At 37.5% G+C, this 27,113-nt stretch overlaps 1 protein-coding gene and 1 long non-coding RNA gene across 32 annotated transcripts in view; one reads left to right on the forward strand and one right to left on the reverse strand.

Moving 5' to 3' along the window:
- LOC134481091 (uncharacterized) overlaps positions 1–21,902 on the forward strand; it is an 84,790-nt gene extending 62,888 nt beyond the window's left edge. The window contains exons 2-3 of the long non-coding RNA XR_010056311.1: positions 8,026–8,100; positions 18,981–21,902. This is a non-coding gene — a long non-coding RNA (uncharacterized LOC134481091). The remainder of the gene's footprint in view (positions 1–8,025; positions 8,101–18,980) is intronic.
- The window catches only part of Dlg1 (discs large MAGUK scaffold protein 1), a 190,945-nt gene that overhangs the window by 89,749 nt on the left and 74,083 nt on the right, over positions 1–27,113 (reverse strand). For 20 of the 31 annotated variants that reach the window (XR_005490977.2, XR_005490974.2, XR_005490975.2 and 17 more), the window contains 2 exons: positions 10,711–10,809; positions 457–510 (listed from right to left, as the gene is read on the reverse strand). Coding sequence is in view for 27 of the 31 variants with exons in the window: in NM_012788.2 (NP_036920.2) it covers positions 457–510; positions 10,711–10,809 (153 nt within the window). In the remaining 4 variants the exon portion in view is untranslated. The remainder of the gene's footprint in view (positions 1–456; positions 511–10,710; positions 10,810–27,113) is intronic. The other 11 variants (NM_001393734.1, XM_063270299.1, XM_039088016.2 and 8 more) reach the window with 1 other exon arrangement.

Raw genomic sequence — 27,113 nt, forward strand, 5'->3', positions numbered from 1 at the left:
CATGGTGGACAGACATGCATCAAGCCACTCAAACATATGAAATAAAAATGAAACCCATCCTCTAAATTATTGAGTATGCAAAAGCAAGTTATTCATAAACTCACAATTAAGACAACTTATTGTTTAATTTACAATAGCAACCCAACAACAAGATAGTATAATTTCATTTATTACCAATTATGGATATGTTATACACTGTTAGAAACAAAAATTTTTTGAGACCAGGTTTCATGTCGCCCAGGCTTGCCTCAAACTCACCATGTAGCCCAGGCTGATCAATCTGCCTGTTTCCACAGCAGAATTACAAGTGTGCACCATCATGATGAAGGAGAAATTCTTAAGTAAAATTTGTAGTAAAAAAGTAAAATGGAAAACAATGCTGTGGTGTTTGTGACTACATCCCTTAACAACAAAAAGGGCAGAATTATTTAAGTCTGGTGGTGAACTAAAACTTACATAAGTTGGTGTCTCCAAGCTGTCTGTGTTGACCAGCACAGGAGGAGGATTTGCCTGTGAAGAGAGAATTGTAAAGTGTTAGTGTAGCAAGGAAACTAACGAGCTACATTACCACGTTCTAAATATTAACAGCGTAACAAAGACATGCTGTTAATTTTTCATTCTGTTTTTGTGAGACAAGAGCATTGTGCTGTAGCCCAGTCTGGGCTTGAACTTGTGATCCTTCTAACACAGCCTCCCAGGGGCTGCACTTCATTGGCTTGCCATTTCTAAAGTTACGCTTTTAATGACCTTTCTGCATATTAAACAATGCATTCAGGTGAGCTACATTAATCAAGAGAATCAAATGAAGGGAATAAGGTATAACTAGTTATAACTGGGTTTGTTTCTGAGAATTTGTTATGTAAATGTATATAAGCGTACAAATTTACATTTGTGTGACACACATGTGAACACATGCATGTGGAGGTCTGAAGTTAATGTCTGGAATGATCCTAGATTAGTCATCCTTAACATTTTTTGAAGTGCGCTCTCTCATTAAATCCCAGTCTCACTGATGTGGTTCCCTCGCTTTCTGCCTCCTAAATCCAGAAGGCCAGAATTACTGGCAGGATGCCACACCATCATGATTCTGATGGCTCTAGAGAGCTCAACTTTGGTGACCACAATCTTGCATGGCATCCTTTAACCACAAAGCCATCTCTTCTGCCTCTGATTCTATTTCTATCGAAACAGATACAAATATGAATTTAAAAAAAGTCCACCGTAGTCTTCCTTAAAGCTAATAAATATTCTTTAACAAAACAAAATTACTTTGCTGTATAGAAACACGGGTATTTTATTTCAAAGGATCCTATAAAATTTCCAATCATTTTATCAACCCAGGAAAAAAAATTAGGGCTGGACAGATGGCACTGACTGCTCTCCCAGAGGTCCAGAGTTCAAATCCCAGCAACCACATGGTGGCTCACAACCGTCTGCAATGAGATCTGGTGCCCACTTCTGGTGTGTCTGAAGACAGCTACAGTGTACTTATATACATAAAATAAATAAGAAATCAGGAAAAAAAAAGAATCTCCTCAAAACAAACATAAAACTATCTGCCACACAGAGAAATCAGTCACAAATTTGGAGAAAATAGAAATATTTCTCCATGTAAAGACCCTAGATTTCTTTGGGCTGAAATTCCTGCTCTTTGCTGTTATTTTAGACTATTCACATAATAATAATTTTTTATAGCACACAAAACAAGTAAAACAATGAGCATCTATATAAGATTGAAATAAAAAAAACTGGTTTCCTGTTAAATTAAAATTCACTTTTTAACTGGATGATACTAAGGAATAAAATTAACTATCAAATCAAAACAAACTAGAAATGATAAATTCTTCTCAACATTATTTTTTCAGAATATTTAAAGATTTTTTTGTAAGAGTGCTAAATGAAAGATTTTAACTGAATAATAAAGAAGATTATCTTTTAAGTAAATTTCCAAAGAGAGATGCTTAAATGCTAATATTAATCCTGTAAAGAATTACACAGCGGGCTGGAGAGATGATGGCTCAGCAGTTAGGAGCACTGACTGCTTGCTCTTCCAGTGGTCCTGAGTTCAATTCCCAGCAACCACATAGTGGCTCACAACCATCTGTAATGCGATTCTATGATGCTTTCTTCTGGTGTGTCTGAAGACAGCTACAGTGTACTCTTCATATATATAAAATAAATAAATAAAATCTTAAAATAAAAAATACACAGCAATCTGAAGGCAGACAGATCTTTGTGTTCTAGGACAGCCAGGGCTATACAGAGAAACCTTGTCTGGAAAAAAACAAAAGAAAACAAACAAACAAACAAACAAACAAACACAATCTAACGACAAAAACCCAACTACACAGCACAGTTGTATGAAAACACATTGCAACAAAAGACAGTTTTCTTCCAAATATGTAACTGTGTTTTTGTTGTTTTGAGGCAGTCTCACTATTGCCCAAGAAGATCTGGAATTCTTCATGTAGTTCCAGGCTGGCCTCAAACTCATGGCAATTCTCCTACCTCAGTCTTCCAAATGCTAGAATTATAAGGATAAACCACCATGTCCAACTTTCTGTAAGTTACTTTAAAAAGCAAGTATTTGAGCCAGTGGGTCAGAGGCACCTCCTTGCACCCCCCCCCCAACACACACACACAGCTGAGGTGGAGAATCTCAAGTTCAAGAACAGCCTGAGCTGCACACAAAATTCAAATGATACACTACTGTCAGCCAATGACCTATCTGAATGACCACATGATAAATAAGCATAACTCAGTTTCAGTTTGGGCTACAAGTACACAAGGAACCGTTTAAAATAACTTAGTAGTATTTTATCTACAAAGAAAACACGCACTACTACATGTCCAACCCTATACATACAGGCTAGCTTTGATGATTCCGTGATATCAGACATAATGAAAATCCTACCTATAAACTATTATCAAGCAAACTTAGGAATCTGAGACCTTTACATACAGTTAAAATGGCTCATTTCAGTGGCACAATGAGACTATTCACACCGACAAGTTTTACCTTACTCATGATACAGCTTTGCTGTAATCTGCCTGACCAATGTTAGAGAAGAAAGAAATGGCTACTTAAAGTTACAAAGGAAATTATATCCTTCAACAACTATGGAAAAAGCCATCTGGTTCCTTCTGCTTATCTGTATCAATCACATAATAGGTAGGTATTTAGGGAAATTTAATTTCCCTAAGTTATTAATATACTAACCATAATTATTGTTAACTACCTGCTAACAATTTGTCATCATTGTATATTTTGTCCTAATAATTTGTAACATTGATATACATACATAAAACAATTCAATCACATATTTATTTAAAAATTAAACAATGGAGAATAAGTTCTCTCTCTCTCTAAATATATATATTTACACATATATAATATATATGTAAAATTTAAAGAGTGACCATACCTGAAGGAAAACCTCAAAAACCATGAAACTAGAGGGGAAAAAAGCCATAAAAGTTCACATTAAGAATTAACTAAAAATTTAATCAGCATCTGGTATCCCTATCTATCGTGAATGAAGAAACACTAGCAGTTTGAAAGCACATGTCATAGTAGAGAGTAAGGTACTTTGGAATACTCAGCCCTAAGAGGGCTGCCTCCATACAATCCCTTCCCTTAGGGGTCAGAGAATCCCACACAAGAGAAGACAGAAAGAGTCTAAGAGCCGGAGGAGATGGAGGGCACCACCACCAAAAAAAAAAAGGGGGGGGGGGCTAAATCAAAAGCTTCTATGAACTCTCAGAGACTGAGGCAGTGTGCATAGGGCTTGCCAGAGTCTGCATCAGGTGTCCTGGGTGCATATTACAGCTTCTGGTTTCATATTTTATATGGGATTCCTGCGAATGTAGAGAAGTGGGTCTGATTCTTATTCCTTCTCTTGGACTCTGTTTGGTCAAGTTTTAACGTGTATAATTTTTATTTGATATTATATTTTATTACTTAAAAATATAATTATAAAGAAAGAAAGTGCCATAAAAGGTCATTTGAATAAGAGCTTGCAAACATGAAGCTCAAATGGTGAAATGGTCTGACTATAAGTCATCTAGAGAGATGGCAAAATATAAGATGATATCAGTAAGAAGAAAATGAAAACCTCTATATTGATATGTATGTTACCTATCAACCTAAATATTTCTAATTTTATGTACTACAAGATACAGACATGGTACTGTTCTGTTTTTCCAATTCTATTGTATTGTAGTAACAGCAATGAATGAAGGAGCACGATTTGAGTGATCTGGAAGATATATACCCATAATGCAGACAGAGAAGCAGAGCGTCAAAGTTAAAGCTGCTCTGCCAGCAAAAATAAAGGCCAGGCCACTTCTCACAGACGACACGAAGGGCACCACAGAAAGGAAACTAGTCTTACAGCTGCAGTAAAAACTTAAGACGAAGTCCACACAGACTCTTGAGTGCTCCTCGTAAGTAAGGTTGCTCACTGCATGTTAGCTCTTCTCACCTTAAGGTTGTCAAGGTCTCATGTTGGCCAGAGTAGCCCCTTTTAGATAAGAAAAACCTACTTCCTACCTTGCACTTCCAAAGACACTATATGCCAAGACCTGGTCTAGGATCTCAACTTCATAGCTATTCAGCGACATTTGATTATATTAAACCATAATGAATACTAAAACTCTTTACCAAAGGATTGCATAAGGGTCTCAGAAGTAATATAAATAAAAACATCTCATAAACCATAGAAAACTGTACACAGTTATCTATCACTACTTAATAACAAATACAGCACTGTATATGTTTCAACATGGACAAGGAAGCCCCATCAATCTCTTAGAGGCTAGGGAAGGGGTACCCTTCCTATGGCAAATGATAGTCTAGAAAAAGGACTGACAGACGTAAAGAATCTGACCTCACAGTTAAAGACAATTAATTTTACTGATCTATTGAATGATTAATAAAGTATCTTGTAGTGACTGCTGCTATATTAAACTACAAAAATTCACAGAACTAATAATGCTGATAATGATGAAAAATGATACACAGTAAGAGAAGTTATAAAGTGGACGTAGTATAAGTTTTACCAACTAGTAGTATATCTAGGTAAAAGTATGAAACATCTTTGTACTATTTTGCAACTTTATAAGCCTGAAATAATTTGAAAATAAAGCCCAATACAAAATTAAAAAGTTTTCTAAGAAAATAATAAAAACTTTAGCCAAGTGTCAATATACAGTTACAAAGAAATTCATCCAGATAATATCACAGATGCTATTTTAAGATTACTCATAAAATGAAAATATATCGAGTTAAACAATACCACTGATCTAATAATTTAAGACTCAATTCTCCTAGGTACTGTAAAATTTGAAAGGTCTAGAGGTCGTAAGATGTTCTGCGGTAGACTAGACCTCTGGTGAAATTTCTTTCATGCCACAATGAAATTAACTGCTAACTTTTCTCATATATAGTTGCTCTTGTAGGAAGTCAATTATGGTATTAGTATATACTTAAGTCTCCATGATCCACAAGGAGTATCTTTTGGGATGTTGTACAGGTACTTGAAAGAACTAGGTAGTAATATTGTAGAGTGTGTGTGTGTGTAGCATACCTATGAGGTTTAATCTATAAATTAATCACAGAAAGAGAATAAGAGTAATTAGTAAGAAATAGAACAAGTATAACACTATAGTAAAATAGAGGTTATGTAAAATTTGGCTCAATGGCTCCTAGCATTTTCCACTTAATATTTTTCAAATTTGACTGTAAATGAACTTCAGAAAACCAAATCTCAGGCAGAAAAAGGTATTAATGCAAATGATTGGAATAATTACCAGGAGGAAGAGGAAAAAGAGGTAGGGGAGGAGGGGGGAGAGGAAGAAGAAGAGGAGGAAGAAGAAAAAGAAAGAAGGAAACCAAGTTATTGTAAAGTGTGTGTCCAAGAGACCACACACACACACACACACACACACACACACACACACAGGCATTGCAAGCACAGAAGGGGGAAAGAAAAAGGAGAATGGAAAGGGGGAGCAGGATGAGGTGTTGGTATTGTGTCTAAGCTCCACCCCCACAGCTACCTGGCAGCAGCCAGATATGCTCTGTCCCACAGTTGCCTAGCAACAGCCAGCTGTGCCTGACTATATAAGGGGCTGCTTGCCCCCCCCCCCTCTCTTTGCTCTTTGTTCTTCCCTGATCTTCCCCTCTTCCCTATACCTTCTCTCCCCATCCTCCCTTCCCTCCACAAGCTCATGGCTAGCCTTTCCTCTCCTCTCCTCTTCTTCTCTCATTAAACCTTTCTATGTGGAACCATGTTGGCTTGGTGTGTTCTGTCTGGGCACGGGCTGAGATTTATACCCTAACAATGAGGGAGAGCGGGAGCAGAGAAGGAATGAGAATACATCCAAGAGCACAGTAGAGCAGAAGAATTCTGCCTAAACTTGAATTGCAGAACAGTGCTTCAAATTGACATAAACAAGTTTAAAGCATCTGTTCCGGCGTAGAAATATGCCTCTGGATTAAAAGACTAGAATGAAAGTGATGAGTGGTTGCCATCTTTGGCAGAAAGAACTATGTATGTATCATATGCTTTGGTTCATGTAGGAAACTGGAGCTCTGAAAAACTTGAGAAATTTCTTCCGCTCTCACATATCTGGAAATAAGTTTTCCTGAGGTGGGTTTAATTCAGACTATTATGTTCATGATGTTTTATTAATTTTATGTAGCCATTCAATGTATCTTACACTGTACCATTTGTTTTTAAAGTTCAAATGATAGGATCAACATACAAGCACTCTGTAAAATATAAAAGCATTCCACACAAAGAAAGAAAAACAACAAAAAGGTGTTTTGGGTTTTTGTGGTTTTCTGACCTGTCTGGAACTTGCTATATAGACCAGGCTGGCTTTGAACTCACTTTGAAGTATCTTCCTGCCTTTGCCTTCCCATTGCTAGTATTAAAAGAATGCACCATTTTGCCCATCTGACAATAAAATCTTTAAAAAAAAATCGGGGTTGGGGATTTAGCTCAGTGGTAGAGCGCTTGCCTAGGAAGCGCAAGGCCCTGGGTTCGGTCCCCAGCTCCGAAAAAAAGAACCAAAAAAAAAAAAAATCATATATATCTATCTTCTTTCTTTCTTTGGGGTTATGACCTGACCCTCACAGTTACTATGAAATATGGTGACTGACTTCTCTCTTACAGGTAAGGGAGAAGCATAACATTCTGAAGTGTAACTTACTTGTGTGACAAAGACAGAACTAAACTCTGAATCTTTTGTCTTCTATTTCTGTGTTGAACAGTTTTAGGTCAATTTGACACAAACTAAAGTCATCTGAGAGGGGGAGCCTCAATTGAGCAAATGTTTGCATAAGATGGCGCTACAGGCAAGCCTATAGGGCATTACCTTAGTTAGTGATTGATGGGAGAGCCCAGCCCACTGTGGGCGGGGCCATCCATGGGCTTCTACCAGAAAGCAGGTTGAGCAAGCCAGGAGGAGCAAGCCAGTAAGCAGCACCTTTCCATGGCCTCTGCATCAGCTCCTGCCTGCAGGTCTCTGACAATGTGGAAGTTTAGGCCAAATAAACCCTTTCTTCCCCAACTTGTTTGGTCATGGTTTATCACAGCAATACTAAACAGATTCTATTACATCCTGATGCCTCTAAAAGAACAAACTTAAGTTATACATTCTTTTAAAGATCTTTTTATACCACATTTTAAAGTGTTTACATTCTTTCATGATACATTTTGATCACCTTCTGTCCCCTCCCCAAGTTTTCCCATATCCTCCCCACCTCCTCAACTTAATGTGTCTCCCCTCCCTCTCTCAAAATAAACAAAACTTAACAAAACAAAAAGCCCAACAACCCAAGAAAACAAAATACCAGACAAAAAACACCAAACCATAACACCAACAACAGCAAAACCAGAAATCAATGGCATCCATTTTGTTAGTCAACTGCTTCTGAGTGTTGGACCTGCCCTGGAGTGTGGCTAATATACCCACTGTCACTACACTGGAGCAAACTTATTTTCTATCTCTCAACAGGTGTCACCTGCAAATAGCTTCTGGGACTTCATATCTACTTCTCTCTGCTGGGATTTTGTGTAGCCTGAATGTAATGTGAGTGATGTCACAGTCTCTGGATTCATATGGGCACCTAAGACAGTTTCCTTGGAATCATCCATTATCTCTGGCTTTTACAATTTTCTGCCTCCTCTTCAACACTGATCTCTGAGCCTCAAGGGGAGGGTTTGAGGAAGACATGCCATTTCAGGCCAAGTGTTTCCTGGTCTCTCATTTCTGCACGCTGTCCAGTTGTGTGTCTGTGCTAAACCCCATCTACTGAAGGAAGAAACTTCTCTGAGGAGGAGTTAACAATGACGATTTAATTTATTTTTCTTTAAGTGTGTGTGCTTTTGTGTGTATTTGTGAATCAAGTGCCTGTAGAGGCCATAAGAGAGTGTCAAATCCCCTGTAGCTGGAGTCACAGTGCCCAGGACTGAACTTGGGTCTTCTGTAAAAGCAGTATCTGCTTTTAATCATTGAGCCGGCCCTCTACTCTAAAGTACACATCCCTTAAAAGAATATGCTTCAAACTTATTGGGAACACTTAGTGTTCTACCAATGTTTTACAATAAATGTGTTCATTTACTATGGAGGACAACCCTTACCTTGGAAAATGACAGCCTGCATCCCTATCATCTAAGGGCATCCATCAGCGGCGGTTAGAAAACAAACAGGGTATTCATGTTCTTGATACAGAGCCTCGTTGACCTTGTTTGTTTTGAGACAAGAGTCTCTAGGTAGTCCTGGCTGTTCTAGAGCTTGCTCTAGAGAACCTGACAGCTTTGAACTCAGAGATTCTTCTGCCTCTGCCTCCCCCAGCTCTGGGAACTAAAGGCGCGTAAGCCACCATGACTGGCCCCTCACTGACTTTTTTTTTTTGGAAGCGGAGGACCAAACCCAGGGCCTTGTGCTTGCTAGGCAAGCGCTCTACCACTGAGCTAAATCCTCAACCCCCCTTCACTGACTTTTAAATTTGTTCATTTATTCTCTCTCTTCAAAAAAAGTTAAGTAGATAGTATGGGGGATTATGTGCAGGTACACCTTTTCTTTTTTTTTGCTGGGAAATGAAGTCAGGACTCAAAGCCATACCTCCTAATTAATCACTGAAGAATCTCTCAAGTCAGAACTACTATTCCAGTAATACAGATCTGCTAACAGAATGCTTCACTCCAAAGTGAACTATTACGTTACACGGCAGTAAGTGGTTGGACTGACTATAAACCTATTTATTTTTAACTCTAAGACTATGAGTAGTTACAGCTTACAATAATAGCAGGATGACACAGTGACACTGAGCAAAGTAAATGAAGGCAATCTAAAGAAAGGACAGCTTCCTAATTCAAACAGTGCAGAGCCTTGTACAAAACTTCAAGGGATTATAGCAAATTATTTTAAGATAAAAAGTGAAAGAAGCCAAGTAGAATAACCTTTGAGATCCCTTTTGGAACATGCCATACCACTAGACATTTACAAACACACTTATCTTTATCATGTTATAACAACTTAGATTGCTGATTGCTCACTCTCTGCAATATGGAAATAATATATATCTAGATTTATCTAGTCAACTCATGATGGCTTCATAATGAGTGAATTCTAAATGATTTCCACAAAATGTGAAGGCTCTACAGAAGTCATAGAATTAGTATTAGTCAGTCATTACATACTGAAGTGTCACTATAATACTAATGATTTATCCTGGAATCTCGCTCAATATGGCTATTCTGTTCTCGGCAGAGAGAAGCCCTAAAATGTGAGTGACCACAACTGTTCTCAGTTCCCTCTCAGTGGGGACTGTTAAGCTGTGATTACACTTACACACTATTGTTTGCCCTCCTAGATTTGTGTCACTCATCAATTTCAGCAAAAGTATCTATGAACACATTAAAATGTTACTGCAAGCCCTCAAGCTGAAGGTCATTAATGGTACACAATACACCCACTATTAGCTTGTGCTGTGTAATACAACTGTGCTGTGAAGGCAATAAAGTATCAACAAACCACTTCCTGTAAACGGTAAGAGTCTAAAAATCAAAACTTATCAAATTCACTGACATTTAGCTATGGTTTTATTCTGTCACAGAACTAACAGAAGTTATGAAGATCGTGGAAATAGCTCCCAAAGACACAGAGCACCATGGCACACATCTATACGGGCACTCAGGAAGTGGCAGCAGCAGGACCACCAGGATCAAAGCTAACACAGACTACATGAGGCCTGTCCCTAAAACAGGAGCTTTCATATAATCGAGATACAACTTACTCTAGTAAATGTCAAGTGTTAACTAAGTAACAAAGGGCTGACTACTTCCCAAGGAGACAAATACACACTGACAAACAGTGCCATATCAAAGAATGGACTTGCCAAAGGAATAGGACCGTTAAATTTAAAATTACACTGATTTATAAAACTTTTAAAAAACACAGTTTCCCGTACAAAGGCATGTTAGCAAATCTCCAAGGACGCACTGCTCTGCGTTCAGAGTGCACTCCTCTTCACAGACTACCAAACAGAATGGCAAATGTTGAACCTATCGTAAATACCAACTGACGGCAAAGCAAATTAATATACTTAACAAAAAATACTTCGACAGTTTTAAAAGATACAAATAAAACATTGAAAGCAAATTAAATTGTTATAAAGAAAAAGAAAGCAGTAACAACCTGTGGTGTGGAGGGCAGGACGACAGGACTCTCAGCAGGGACTGGCAAGGCAGGGGTCACAGGGACAATGGGAGAGGAGGGAGGAACAGCTTCTGTGGGCTAAAATCATCAATGACAAAAATCAGGAAAAAACACCAAATAAAAGAAAAACAAACAGAAAGTTGTACCATAAAGATAAATTATAGTTCTCCCAAATAGTAAGTGACTACCTTATTAAGATATTACTTTAGTTAGTTAAATAATGAGACTGTCCTAATTATCCCAGCAACAATCATGGCATCAGTTTATAATGTCAGGGTCTACAATGAGGAAGGTCTGTCTGTTCTGTAAGAGGCATCAATAAAGACAATCACAGATACTTATGATGTGCTTGTTTTGTAGACAGGGTACTTTTCTAGCATCCAGAAGTTATTTGACTATTTCCACTTTTCACATTAAAATAAAAAATTATTAGTTTATTATACAAATAATGAGTTTACAAATCCAGAGAAAAATATTAAAAAGAAAATAATCCATCTATTAAAACTCTGCTACCAAGAACAATGATGTTCCTAATGTCTGCCTAATGTTTCTGTTAAGTCACTAACCCACTAACACTGGTTGCCTTCATGTGACAGAAATAATCTGGCAAAAGTGGAGGGGAAAGTTTAGGAAAAGTAATTTAACACTAAACATCCATAGTCTTTAAAACAAAAATGTCTGAGCTCTGACTTAGTTTAATTTACTCTCAAGAAACAACTTAAAAAAAAACCATAAAACTTCTAAGGTTATTCTCTAGAACAGTGCTTATAACTGGGAAATTGTCTACTATCCTAAATATTCAAAGGTATCTTAAGTAACATTAACCACTAACATTAAATGTTCTAAAGCAATTAAAATAATCTATAATTGTTTATAATCAGATGCAATACTGCTTATAAATAAAATTTAAGAAAAACAGAAGAAAGGTTTGAAACATTAACTGATCAGGACTGAGGTTGTTCCCACTCTTGCTTTGATTCTGAATTTGATTCCTGCAACTGTTAACAATAAACGCATGGTGAGAGGGAGAGGATCTGTGCATTCCAACACAAAATAAATCATCTCTCATCAGCACATCTTTTGCAAGACAAAAAACAATGAACACGCTTTAAAGAGACTTTGACTCTCAGTAAGAATATATTAATTGTAAGGAGAGTCTCAGGACTCAGAGGGAGGGACCTTAGATGAAAGGCCCTACAGTGATGAGAGGGAACTTGTAGAGCCCACCTCAGCAGAAAAATGGCATCAAGTGAGGGGATGGAGTTGCCATCCCAAAGCAAAAACTCTGACTTGTAACTGTTCCTGTTTGAAAGAATTGCAGAAACAAAAATGGAGAAGAGGCTGAGAAAAAGGAGGTCCAGCGACAGGCCCAAGGCCTGACACTATTACTGAGGCTATGGAGTGCTCACAAAAAGAGGCCTACCATGACTGCCCTCCAAAAGACCCATCAAGCAGCTGAAAGAGTCAGAGGCAGATATTTGTACCCAACCAATGAGCAGAAGCTGCTGACCCCTCTGGTTGAATTAGGGAAAAGCTGGAAGAAACTGAGGAGGAGGGCGACCCTGTAGGAGGACCAGAAGTCTCAATTAGCCTGGACACCTGAGATCTCTCAAACACTAGATCACCAACCAGGCAGCAGACACCAGCTGAGATGAGGCCCCTACACATAAACGGCAGGGGACTCCTGGGCCTGGCACAGTGAGAGAAAATGTACCTAACCCTCAAGAGACAGGAGGCACCAGGGAGTGGGGAGGTCTGGTGGGGACATCTTTGTGAAGACAGGGGTGAGGAGTAGCGGAGAGAGAGGTATGGGATGTGGAACAGTCAGAACCGGGAGGGGGTTAAAATCTGGAGGGTAAAAAAATTTTTTAAAAAAATTAACACTGATAAATGAACTAGAATTGCTAGACTCTGCTATTTGAATTTCTTATTTTCTTTTCCAACACATTTTTAGCCATTAGATTTAATGATGGAAAGAAAAAACAATCTCCCCTCCCCCAAAGAAGTAGAGAAGGGATGACATTTGCACAGCATTGTGATTATATACTTAATGTTATTAAACTATATACTTAAAAGGCTAAAATAAGGGGATGGAGAGATGGCTCAGGGATTAAAAGCACATACTATTCTTGCAGAGAACCTGGGTTCGATTCTCATTTACCCACAGAGGTGACTCCAGTTCCAGGGAAGCTGATTATCTTTTGCTGTAGGAAGCAGGTACATTGGCATACATCTAGGCAGAACACCCCACACACACACGTGTGTGTGTGTGTGTGTGTGTGTGTGTGTGTGTGTGTGTGTGTGAGTGAGGGGGGGCAGAGAGAGAGAGAGGTTTTTACGCTGTTACTTTATCACAATGGACAAAAGTACGCCATGAATTAAGAGGGTTCCTGACTGACTTGGGGCTTTAGCCATCATTTCTACATTTTCACTACAGAAAAGACTTCTGAATTTTATATTTGAAGCTTGGAATTAATAACTTAAATGGTAAGCAAGCACTTAAATCCCCTTTACTTAAATGCCTTTTCAAATGATCTATGACAAAGCACAGGGAAAGAATGAAATGGCTTTGAAGGAACTGTTGTTAGAACACCTGGATGTACACACTGTCCGATCAAATGAAAACGGATTCCTATTTTCAACCATACTGAGAGAAGTAAACAAAACAAAGGTTATAGAAGGTGATATGGTAAGATATCACTGCCTTTGCAGAGGAAGCAATTTCTTGAACAGAGAAGTACACATTGTTGGAACCAATGTTGGGTAAAGAGATGCTATGAGCTGTGTGCAAGGAATGAGAAGAGGGGAACTGGGCCATACATAGGGTGTCATAGTTTGAATGAGCCAAGGAGTCAACATCAACATGGGGTCAGTGTGGGCACAGCATGAAGCTCAAGGACTCCAGTGGAGTACAAAAGCATCTGTAGGTGCTTGAGCAGGAAGGAAGGTGACAGCGATGGAGGGTTGCACCAAGGGAGATTTCACTCTGATTACAGGGGTCTAGAGAGGACAATGGGATCAAGATCTCTCATGTTAGAGAAAAGTAAAGTTGTCGATTATGAAGGGAGAGACATCAGCATGGAAGTACTGGTATAAACACAGTTTTCAACACATACCGAAATAAAAGCATAAATGCATTTCCTAGATTGGCCTCATGGAGAACAACTAGGAACACTTACAACCTCAAAGGCCTAGACATACACATATATATTTATATACATATACAAGTATATATACATATACTTGTATACACACGCATACACACACATTAATTACACAGATCTTGATTTCTAAATACCCACACTGGAATAAGAAAACAAAAGAGAGGTCCTTAGAGAAATGGCTGGCTCCAGTGCTAGAATTCAGTAAGTCCAAGTAAGTACTTCCTGCCTTAGCATGAGTGCCCAGTAGAAAACAGTCGTCAAAGAGCCTAAGAGAAGCCTAAAGGGGAAACACCCGAGACTCACAATAATAGTTGTATTACATTAGTTAGTGTTCTTTTGCTGTGACATACCATGACCAAAAGAAACTTAAGGAAAAAGACATTTATTTCCTCTATGGTTCTGAGAGCTGGAGTCTACAATGACAGGAAGCAGTGACAGGCTGGCAGGAGCAGGAAGCTGGCCGATCTCATTTTTCATCCACACACAGACATTCAGAGACCCTCAAGTGGAATGAGGATACAAAGCCTCAAAGCCCCGCTAGTGACACCCTTCCTACAGCAAGGCTGTATCCACCTGAGCACTCCGCAATCTCCCCAAACAGTCACTGAAGAGCAACAGGGGCATAAAGCTCATACTGTATAAACACGAGAATTAATAAACACAATGCATTGCCTTGAAATAAAATGCTAACAGAAAGTACAGAAGAAGTGGTGGAATCACAAAAGCATCACCTGGCAGCCATCAGGTTTACTTTCAGACACAGTAGTGGATGCCTAAACTACTTCTTGGTGTTGCAAAGTCAATACTCGATGAACATCTGAATGGGATACACACACGAAAGACAATACTCCTCAAAACCCTAACCAGGATAAACTCTCTTAACCACCTGCTCGGAGCTGACATCACCAGTAACAGCACAGACTGAAGCTAAGTATATCCAAGAGGTGAACAGCAGCACTCACACTGCTGATTCTTCCTTTTTTTTTTAATTAATCATTTTATTTGTTTATATTTCAAATGATATCCCCCTTCTCAGTTACCTCTCTACAACCCTCCCATCCCATCTCCATTCTCCCCGCAAACGCAATTAACTGGATCTAATCAGACAAACCCAAACTAAGAGATAATGCTACAAAATAACTGGCCATATTCATCAAATTGTGATAATTATGATCTTAAAATTATTGTACAATCTTTATAAGTAACTTTATTGTAGCATGGCTAATATAATCTATATATTTTAATTTTTATTGTGTATGAGTATTTTGGCTGCAAGTATGTGCGCCACATATATGCACTACCTGAAAGAGGACAAAGAGGGTGCCAGATCCCTTGGAACTAGAGTTACGAATGGACGTGAACTGCCGTGTGGGAATTGAACCAGGACCTTCTTGAAGAGCAGCCAATGCTCTCAAACCACAAAGCCATCCTTCTAGCCCCAACAGTACTTATTTAATGTATGCAATCTGAAGTGCTAACACATGAAGCTTATGAGCACAACGAAGACTGTGGATGTATCTACCATCTCAGAGTCCTGGTGTGTTTTGTTACTGTTCTAGTTGAGTTGTATCAATCCCTTGGTAATGATCTAGTAGGACCAAAGCAAGAGTTACAGTTCATGTGAAATTAGTCAAAGCTATACGGTCTCCTCAAATTCTAAAGCCAAGCACAACACCCACACCCCCCCCACACACACACACGTGCGCACGCACACACCAGTTGTTCCCCACATCCCTTATGACAAACCATTACCCTTTTTATGTTACATTTAAACTCCATGCACCCTTCTTTTTCAGAGCCTGTTCTGTTCTAGAATCTATTTTCTTTGGAAAGGATCTGTTTTAGTCAGGGTTTCTATTCCTGCACAAACATCATGACCAAGAAGCAATTGGGGAGGAATGGATTTATTCAGCTTACATTTCCACATTCCATCATCAAAGGAAGTATCTAAATACTGTTTCTTTTAAAAATCCTTAAAACGACCTATGACAACTTATCTCACAGTCTGTAAGCCACCTGGAGTTAAGAAGTCTGTGGAAGAACATGTGCCCCTACCTCTTCAGCATGCAAACGCTTATCCAAAAATGACCTATCAACAAATAAAATATCCAAGGCACAAATGATAAACAGTAACAAATCCATTTAAGTCACCTGAAACAAAAACACAGCCCTAAAAAACCTAATAATCAAATAAAAGTTGATGAGGAATGACAAATACTCGGTTTTACAAAATAGAGCAAGGCTATAAGGATCTGGGTACTTGTGAGCATGTGATGAAGTGCTTAGGAGCTGTGTGAGCGCTAAACTGGAAGATGTCAAAGACAACAATGCATCAGCCTGTATGTCTTAAACAATGAATTTAGGTTATTTTCAGAAGAGTGAATAACAGCATTTTAAAAGTTAACACTCTTTATAACCACATGTAGGAAACAATGACCCTTGTATCATTCTTGTCCTGCTCCATTTGTATCACTCGGTGAGATCAGTTCAATCAAAACCTGTTATTGTTTTTAAATATCTTGGTCTCATGACTAGCAACAGTCTCAGTTGTTTCTATCCATAGCAACACCACAGAATCATTAGCCTCTAAGGCTGCCTTTGGAGACTTGTTTCCATGACAACAGAGGTTATAATATTAACACTGTCTGAAGGAACACTGCAGAAAATTGTACATTTCTATAAAATAATTGGATATGTTATATGTTGTCAAGCACTTTTGAAAAAATATCACATTGGCAATTCCCTGAAAGATGTTTAAACTGATTTAACAAAATTGTACTAATTTTCTACATAGGTTTATTTTTTAATACTAATTTACGGTCTTTAATTTAGAAAACCTGCACCCAAGATGTAGATTCTTATGTAACTTGAAATATGTGCACACCCTCGTTATGACAATGCAGTACTGACCATCTCTTTTAGGCATTCAACTACATATACGTATTGTGGGCCTAGCATAACCTGACTGGCAGCATTGGTGAGAATGGGCACAAGCAGTCAGTTAAAAACTGTGAGTGTAGAGTTAATGTACCCTGGGAACCGATGGGATGTGAGGACTTAAAACTACTACCACAGCTAGACATGGTGGAGTGTGCCTCTGGCCTAGCACTTGGGAGGCAGAGACAGGAGTACCTTTTCTCTATGAGTTCCATGGTCTACATAAAATGATCTCAACAAAACAAAACAATTCCCACAATTGCAACTAAAACTTATTTCCTAGATAATAATCAGACTTGGACATAAAAGAGCTGTAGTGCCATCCAGATATTTATTTTTCTTGCTAATTACTTATTAATAATTAAGCCTTTCAGGACTGAAAGAGATTTGCTCAGTGGTTTAATACTTGCTTAACAAGCATGAAGCCCTGCATTTAAAATGCAAGTTTTCAGTAATCAAAAGATAAAACATAAAATCAAGAGATAAAATAACAAAAAAATGATTTTCAGAATGTAAAACTGTCAAGGTAAAACTACAATACCAAGAAGCTAATGTTTATATTTTATATTAACATGCTTCATATACTCAGTAAAATAAACTTAAGACTAACCAAAAAACATCAAGGTCTAAAAATATACTGTATTTTCAAGAAAACTTTGGTACCAGTATAGACAACAAAAGTAACCACAGCAGGCCACTGCTAGTGACTAAGGAGCTTGAATTTGTACATGGCACAGTTAGAATTCTTAATCCGGGTTCCTTGACCCTTTGTTTAAAGATCTACTATGCCATAATGAGGCGTGCTTCTGATTAAATGTCAAAGCAGCTACTTAAAAGAAAAAAAAAAGAACCAGGACAAAACCGCAAGCCTTTTGAATGTTTGCAGAGGATAAAATATAGCAAAGTAGATTTATACAAACTCCACTTGGGAATTACTGTATTCAAGAGAGGATCAATATCTGCAGGACAAAAAGGTGTTTTTCATGGTTTAATATTTTTCTTATGATTCAGACGCCCTTTGCCACTGTCACTGCAAACACATTACATCTTTAATATAAACTTGTTTAGCTAAAAAAAAAGTATTTCAACCATGTATGACAACCATGTCTGAGAAAAGTGTATAAAAGCAGACATATTTTTAAATAAACCATAAAAGATATCAAAATACAAACTTTTTTTAAAACTTAAAATAGCTATGAAAAACAGGAAAATAGATCTAGAATTAATTCTATTGTAGAAGCATGGATGCAAAACTTTATATTTACAAAGATAAGTTAGCTCATGAATTTATTATTTCTAGTTGCAAGAATTCATAAAATTAAGGTAAGATTCTGATCTCTTCATTAAGAAAAGATGTTACTTTATATTAACATTCCGCTAACAACCTTTAAAAGGATGATTCAGTCATCACTGCAAATTTAAAAGCGGAGCCTTAAAGACTGAATTTAAAGATATGGTTACATAATTAACATAGGGAGGCTATCAATTGCATATGTCTTTATTTTTGGTAATTTCACAACTGGCTGGATAAACACGCACCTCCATAGGCTTCCTTACTTACCAAGCTGAAGTAGGTCCTGAATGCTTAGTGATGGCAGCTGCTCTGTTCTCCTCACGACAATCCTAAGTGCCCAGTGGGTCAGGCTCTCCTAGCCTTCCAACATCGTGATCTCACATTCTCCCTCCACTTACACTTCAGTACACTGACTTGCTACTCCATACCTTTCCACTTGCTAGTTACTTTTCTTCCCAGAATGCTCTTGCTTAGAAAGCTACAGCCTCGAGTCTAGGAATTTTTCACTAACAGTGAAGGTAATATATAACACTCCACTGATATGTCTCATATTTGCTTTCCAAAATACTCTTAAAACAATTTCAAATTTAAAATCTTTTATTATAGTAGACGGTTTTACAAAGGATAGAGGATCCATTTTAATTTAAATTCCAGATTATAATCTCTAGTTATTTTCTGAAAACCACTTAAAAAACTTGTACTCTATAATAATCATTATGTTTTCAGCCTGATAGCTAAATTAATAGACAATCTCACAAATACTGATACCCCAAATCAAAACCCTGTTCAGAAATGGAAACAACCTGGTACTTTAAAAAAAAATTTTTTTAATTATTTTTATTTTATTCTTACAGGTGTTTTACCCGAGCATATGTTTATACACCACTTGGAAGCCTCGTGACCGAAGAGGCCGGAAGAGTATGCTGGATTCCCGGCAACTGAAACTACAGGTGGTTGTGAGCTGCCACGTGGGTCCTCTGAAAGAGCAGCCATGCTCCTAACTTTTGAGCCATATCTGCTAAAGATGCATGTAGTGACAATGTCTTTTAACAGTGTTAGGACTCCTTTTAAAATTCTATAGTTCTATGTTTGGAGAGATGGTTTGGTGGTGAAGAGCGCTGGCTGCTCCTTCCAAGCCTGGAGGCCAGTTTCCAGCATCCACATCATGAAGCTCACAATGTGAAGTAACTCCAGCTCCAGTTATCCAACATCCTCTGCAGGCCTTCACAATGACCTGAACACGTCTGGCATGTATACACACACACATATTAAAAAAAATCCCTGGTTGTCAGAAACGATGGTCAATTATGCAACCTTCCATAAGATACAACCACTGTCTTTGTTCACTAATTTCTATGTAACTGTAAAATGATCACATCAGGAGGTATACTTAAAAGTTTCTTTAACAAGGTGGTAATTATAGATTACTGCTTTCTACATGATCTGAACAATTACAATCATTTTTACCTTTCTCAAAAATTCTAAAATTATATAATAACATTGTTGGGGATTATAATATAGCAAAAGATCTTTTAACAAGTGTTTTAAATGATAAAGATTTAAGTTCATCACATGTAAAGTATAATACCTTACATACTTTTCCTTTTTTAATTTGATTTATATGTGAAAGTGTTCTGCTTTCGTTCATGTTAGTACACACATGTGCCTGGTGCCTGTGCTTTTCATGTTTTTGCTTTTGTCTTTTGAGACAGGATTTCTCTGTGTAGCCCAGCTGTCTTGGAACTTGTTATATAGACCAGGCTGGCCTCGAACTCAAGAGATCTGCCTACTTCTGCCCCGTGAATGCTGGGAAGGGCACCACCACTGCTAGCTAGCCAGTGCTTTTGACTGTTGGTCCCCTACTCACATTTTTTTTTCTTAGAGGGTTTCTAACTACTTTGGCAATATACACACTTTATCTTACAAAATCTTTGGTGTAGATGTGCCAATTTTTAAGCCATAGGTCTACATAAAGTTTGTGAAAATAATAATGACCAAATCATATTTAAAAGCTCCTTTCTTCCTTTTAGTCATTATATGTTAAATGGAAATAAGCACCTTTATTTATAATGTTTATAAATACATTCACTATGCTAGGCTCTAGAAATATAAAAGAAAGTGTACATCTTTTATAGGACCAGCCCTATGTGCTTACAGTTCAGCAGATGACAATGAACAAAACTGTGTTAAAAACATGCAGTATAATTCTTAGAAGAGTAACACTGCTGGAAAATAAACAAAAGAGCCCAACTGGAAGCTAAAAAAGCCTGAAAACTCTGTAGATATGTGGTTCCATCCTTTTTCAGAGGTTTACTTTAAAACTGACTTTAAAAGTTAACTTTTAAAATTTACTCGAATATATTAAAATATATAAATGTGAAATGTATTTCTCTTAGCCTATTTGTCCTTGACAGAAGGGCCAACTATATCAAGACATTATATAGAAGCTGCACAGATGAAAACTTACATAAAAATTTTCCCATTTAGTTCTCCAGACTAAGCCAATCTAAATTTAAGATAACAAGTTTGTATTTTTTAATAGAATTTAATTTTCAAACCAGATTTAGGTTCACAGAAAACTGAATGTTGAGTACAGCAAGTTCTTGCATACCCTCGGCCCACATATGTGTCAGCCCACCCACGATCAACCCCCTGCACAGAGTGGTATATTTGTTACAGCAGATGAACCTATACCAACCCACCATCATCACAGAGTCTAATCTATGCTGAGTTCACTCTTGCTGTTGGACATTCAATCCTTTTCCAAGCATGCAATGGCATATATCCGCTATCACAGAACCACACAGAATAGTTTTGCTCTCTTCTTAAAAAATCCTAGGAACCACAGATTTTTTTACTTTTTGACTTCCCCAAATGTCACAGGATTGGGATAATGTGTATAAAGCCTTTTCAGATTGTTTTCTTTTCACTTAGTAATAAACATTTACTACTATTTCTTCCATGTGCTTCGTGGCTTAATCTTTTTTACTGCTGCATACTATGCCATTGCTCTATTCACCTACTGAAGTTCATCTTATTTGCTACTAGGTTTAGACAACGATAGGCAATTACAAACATCTATCTTCAGTTTTCTCTGCACCAATGTTTGCAATTAATTTGAAGAGATTCTAATGATTATCACTGCTGGGTTATACGGTCAATGATGTATTCTGTAAAAACTTCGATGCTGTAAACACATACTTTTGTGTAGTAGCTGTGATTTCCAAAGTCTCCTGCTGCACCAATAATTGGTTCCTAAATACTAAACACAGATAGGTGTGCTGTAAAAAGAGTAAGACAAATAGAAGTAGAACATATGTCCCTCAGTAGCACTCCTGTGAAAGGGTGAACATTTTCAAAGATGAGTCACGATATTAATCTTACAAAGCTCATGGCCTTGGATAAGGAACTAAGAAATAAATATTCTTGCCCACAGTAGTGTTTTATAACCAGGTAAACAGACTAATTCTACCCTTTTATCTTGGAAACTGCCCTACTCTTGATCAGACTCGGCACTGCTGCCACAGTTTTAAAAGGCTGCCTGTTTATTTGATATACATTCCAGTTTGGTGCGAAGGAACTGCATTACTAAATATAAACTACCCCCCAAAGATAAAGACTCTTCCTTCCTTCTTATCTGGACCAGCTTTATGAAAATGGATGGATAACGAGGTTGAACTCTAGGATACTCCAAGATGAAGATGTCTTGGTAGGAACACTGACACCAGTGGTCTAGATGTAAGTCAGAAGATAATTGGATATAAATAGGCAAGCACATGCCCATTTGCCTAGGAAATGCGTATTTATACTGGTTGTCCCACTTTAGTTATTAATAGTACCCTCTCTCCATCTAAAGCCTATGAGAGTTACATAGACACCCCGACTGTGAGAAAACCAAAACATTTTCTCCCTGGGGATTTCTTCCTCTCTAGCGGGACAAGTAAGAAAGGAGTTATCAGGCAGAGGATCAGATCAATACTAAGTGGAGAGATTAAGACAGAAATAAGACAGGTAAAAATCTGCACTAGCTCTTCTGAGTACAGGTTGATTTGCCTGTTTCTCCCCTCATTGAGTAATTTTTTTGTTACTGTATTTGTTACGTTGCCAATAATGTTATGGAAGCTGAGGATTAGCATGACGGTAAATAGAGAATCCTACCTCCAGGGAACTGCCAGGCTAGTAACAGAACACACTCTGAACTGCACCTGTACTCATTCAGATGCACACATACACATGCGCACACACACACACACACACACACACACACACACACACACACACACACACACACTGAAAAATAAATATTTAAAGCCTTAAGTGTAAATAAAATTATAACAACAAAAATCAGTCTGTATGTGAAGACTGAAGAGAATTCTAACAGTAAAATGGGATTGAGGTCTACAGGAAAGGTATTACCCTGATAGGTGGCAGGGAAGGGAGCAGAGTGAGAAACCTAACCTAAACCAAAAGCCAACAGGATTCGCTCTTGTCTTGGAAGTGGAGCAAAAGTAAAGCAGGCAATTCCACAGGTTGTCTTTAGATTCTCAGCATACAAAACAACAGGAAATAGGTTAACCTCTCATGGGGCTGCCGTGTATGTAACTCAGTGACAGAGCACACTTATTAGTACGGGCAAGAATGTGTACTTTCTCTCCATCAAAGACCACAACAATAATAACAAAGAAGAAAATGAACAAATGAAAAATTTAAATGAAAACAAAGTCAATAATAATGATGATGAAAAAATGATTAAATTATCTTTTATGCTTAACGTAAGTGGAAATACTGGATAAATAGGAAACTATGGTTACAAAGCCTTGTGTAGAGGAATTAGCTCTGAGCTGAAGACAGAAATCTTGATGACGGCACAAGGCTGGACTGGACAAGAATCCGACACTGTACCTGGCAGCACGAAGAAAAAGGAAAGCGCTGCAAGGGAAATGAAGCCAGGAGAATGTCGGGAGCATCCAGGGGTCAGAGGTGAAAACCTTCAAGCCATCATCAGCTGTGTTACATCATCCACCTAGGAGGTCATGTGAAGAGAACAGCCAGCCAGTGGATGTGATAATGCACAGGGAGGTTTCAGTTGTTTACGTAGTGAGAGGTGTGTCAGCTCACGGAAATTAGCTAATAGACAGGAAAAGGAAAATGACAGTGAAGAAAAAAAGGTATCTGATGAGGCCTTGAATAATCGAACAGGAGACAAGGGTGAGCTTTAGGAACAGACATTCGCTTAACACAGAGGAAGATTATCAACTCAGAATGACGCAGGAGGCGGATACTGCGGGCTTAATGGGCAGCTTCCAGAGCTGGCGAAGAAGGCAAAGCTGCAGTTAAAGCACAGATGCTTCCGGTCAAGTGGTGGGAAGTGGAAGAGAGCTGGGATTATGGAAAAGTTTGAGCAAGGCAATGAGAGATGTTATGAGTGGCAACAGGCAGTAGAAAATCATTGGTCCCTGGGATCTTAGGATGAAAACTCATTGTAGTGAAAGTACTGAACGAGTGAGCTGAGGAGAAAAGTGTCAGTCACGGGAAACGCCTGCATCCGAGGTCTAAGTGATATGGTGAGTGGTGTCGAAAAGTCTTGAACACAATTATTTGAGTGGATTGTTCAAGTGACAGAAAACCCAAGATCCCTATGGGTAAAGTATCAAAGGCAGAAAAGTCAAGATTTTAGGTAGATTATCTTATATATATAAGATACTGAAAGTCACTAAGAATGATTATACAAACAGTGGGCAGAGCAAAGACATCAAGTCGGTGCTCAAATACTCTGCAAGTCCCAGATGCAGACGCCCAGAAAAGGAGAAAAATTAAATATTGACTGATGATGCCTGGGTCTTCCTGGTGGATGTTTTTAGAAGATGAATGATTGAGATTACAATACACAGGTTTCTTGTTTTGGTTTGGCTTTTCAAGACAGGGTTTCTCTGTGTAGCGTTGGCTGATCTGGAACTCACTCTTTGTAGACTAGGCTGGCCTTGAACTCAAGAGATCTGTTTGCCTCAGCCTCATGAGAACTGGGATTAAAGATGTGAGCCAACACTGGCCTGGCCCCAAAAGCAGTTTTTATGGTCATGAACAAAGAAGGAAAATGAAGTATAGTCACCCACAAACTAGTAATGACATCAACTGTTCTCTTGGTGCCATGGTGACTACCTACAGAGACAGGAAGAATGATGCGGTGAGGAAACAAAGGAAAGGAATGTTTGATACTGCTTATAAAGTTTAAAGTGCGTGCGTGCGTGTGCGCGCGCGCGCGCACACACACACACACACACATAATCTATTTAAAATAAAGACTAGTTGCAGTATGAAGTCTCTGAAGAAAAAAGTTATAGCAAGGTAAACCAATTCATGACAAATATATCTTAATAATAATTTAAAAGTTCCCTTTCTCAACTCACAATGTAAACTTCTGAGGCAAAACTAAATGAATCAAAATAGAATGTTAACATTCTTATCACTATTGGTAATGGGTGAATAGGTAAGGAAATCAGGAGGACAGGAGAAGAAAAGGCAAGACGAAGAAATGAGGTACTATGAAAGACTACAGACAGTTCTTCATGAAGACTGTGGTATATTAAGAATAACTTTCCAGGGAACTAAAACAGACGTTAATTCCACAAACATTTACTGAGCGCCCAGGTACTTGGTATCCTGTAGATCTTCATAATAATTTGGTTTCCTTCGCATTCAGACTATGATGACCTCCTAAAAGCTGCAGATATTCCATGGAACTTGGCACACAATCTTAGTTTTGAACATAAATCTTCTAAAAGACAAGCACTTAAAAAGAATCTGTAAGTAGAATTCCTTTTCACTTGTAGCAGGATGTGTCTGGGAATCAGAGTAGTTATTTGAGATAGTAATCTTCTAAAAGACAAGCACTTAAAAAGAATCTGTAAGTAGAATTCCTTTTCACTTGTAGCAGGATGTGTCTGGGAATCAGAGTAGTTATTTGAGATAGTAATTAAAATTTAATTTAGTAACAACCCCCAATTTGGTAAAGTATAAAGGAAATTTAGACTAAAAGTTAAATCTTCCTATGAAATCTTTAAAAAGTTCATTTCAGATAACATCAAAACAGGAGATCCTGTTATTTATAAAATATATTCATAATAAGTACATAGGATATGCTCGACAAATTATGAAAGTTCATTCATCTACTTTGCTCCCTACAGCAACATGCAAATTCCTTTGGTGCTACAAAATAAAACTGCCACGCCTGAGTTATTATAAAAATGTACTCCAGTGTTAAATAAGGCACAATCATGTCTTGAGTTCTTTCTCAGTACCGCTATGTTTTATCATATAAAGCCCACTCCAATAAGTTTTAATTAACAACTTGAACATATAAATTATACAACTCATCAGTTAGAAAAGTTTATGAAAAGAAAAGTGAAATGTGATTACTCCAGGAAAAACATAAGTTTTTCCTCTGACATAGGACTCTCTACTTCCAGAGACAAAACACTAAGGTAATGAAAAGGCCAAGAGAAGCATCAGTTCAGAGGAACCATGTCTTTCTCCAGCATGTAGACACGACAGGGGTCAACTCTGGGGGAGAGGAACAATAGTCAATGGTGTAACAGGGGTTACAACAACAATTCTAGTGGATAGGTTCCTGTGTTCTAATTCTATGCTATCAATAGTTGTATGAATGAACTATTTATTGGTCTTTTCATGTGGATGTCCATAAAATAAACATCAAATATATCAATATGTATATACGTATGCATACAGTAGCTTACTTATAAAACCATAAAGATTAAGGTATCTTTTTACTGTTATGAAAATATTATTCCATAGTAATCTGTAATAACTAGTAGCACTAACCTTTACTCTTTTCATCCTTTTATGATCAGAAGCAGGAAAAAAAATGCTTATAGCAGTCAGTATTCAATTTAAGAGTCAATTGCCTTTCAGTAAGTTCTGGTTGGAAGGAGCCCTGGTGCCTACATATGTAATTTCATCTTAAGCATATAAGAAATAGGTAGAATTTCTGAATTTAGAAGTTGATATTTTACTACCAAGTAACCAAAACAAATAATCAGGTTGGAGGCTATATTTATATTTACTGTGATGGTTCTAATGAAGGAAGAAATAATCTTTAAAGAAAATTTATTTTTTATAGGCCCAAAAGCTCATCTATGCATCTGTACACATATTAAGAATTACTGATACCAAAGGAAAAACCATCCTCAATCTGTTCTTAGATTATTTTTTACCCTTTTATTTTCATTAGTTGATTGACTAGCTGCTAAAATATTATTTTAAAATATTAATACTTCCTTTTGTCTTCTTTTATACCAAATCACAAGCATTTTGTTCAACTGTTTATTTTGTCTCCTATATTCAATATTCATTTCCCCTTAAATCAGGGATTTTATGGGACTTTTCATTTTTGCAAGCATCTTTAAAATTTGAATGTGTTAAAAATATTCCATGACTATGCAATTCTACAAGTTTACTAATTTCAGATTATTCTCAGGCAATATATTTTTGTTAAATAGACTCATTAATTTCTTGAATAAATACATTTAATATAACTAAGATAAATATATATTAGCTAACTGTATTACATTTAATCTTCTCAAAACATTACAAATGAAAATATTTAAGCTACCTTTTATTTCTTACTATGCCTCCCTAAGATTATCTACGAGCATACAAAAGCTAAATAGGTAATTTTCTTTTGGTCAAACATCATTCTTCACAGCATTTAACACCATCTAAAAATAAGATGAGCATTAACTTGGATTTAACTCACATGTTAATGACTTTACATTTCTAGAGAAGCCATTTAGTAGAATAGGAGACTGTTTTGTTTAGTATTACATAACGTAAGGGAAAATGTTTTCCATTTCCCTTCTGTGCTAGAGACCTGCATAGATGGACTAAAACGTAAGATTTAAGTGCCAAGATAACAATACAGTAGACTCATTTTTAAAAGTAAATCTGCATTAGGACATCGTAGCAAAGCA

The sequence above is a fragment of the Rattus norvegicus genome, chromosome 11, assembly GCF_036323735.1.
Source record: "Rattus norvegicus strain BN/NHsdMcwi chromosome 11, GRCr8, whole genome shotgun sequence".
Lineage (NCBI taxonomy): Eukaryota > Metazoa > Chordata > Mammalia > Rodentia > Muridae > Rattus > Rattus norvegicus.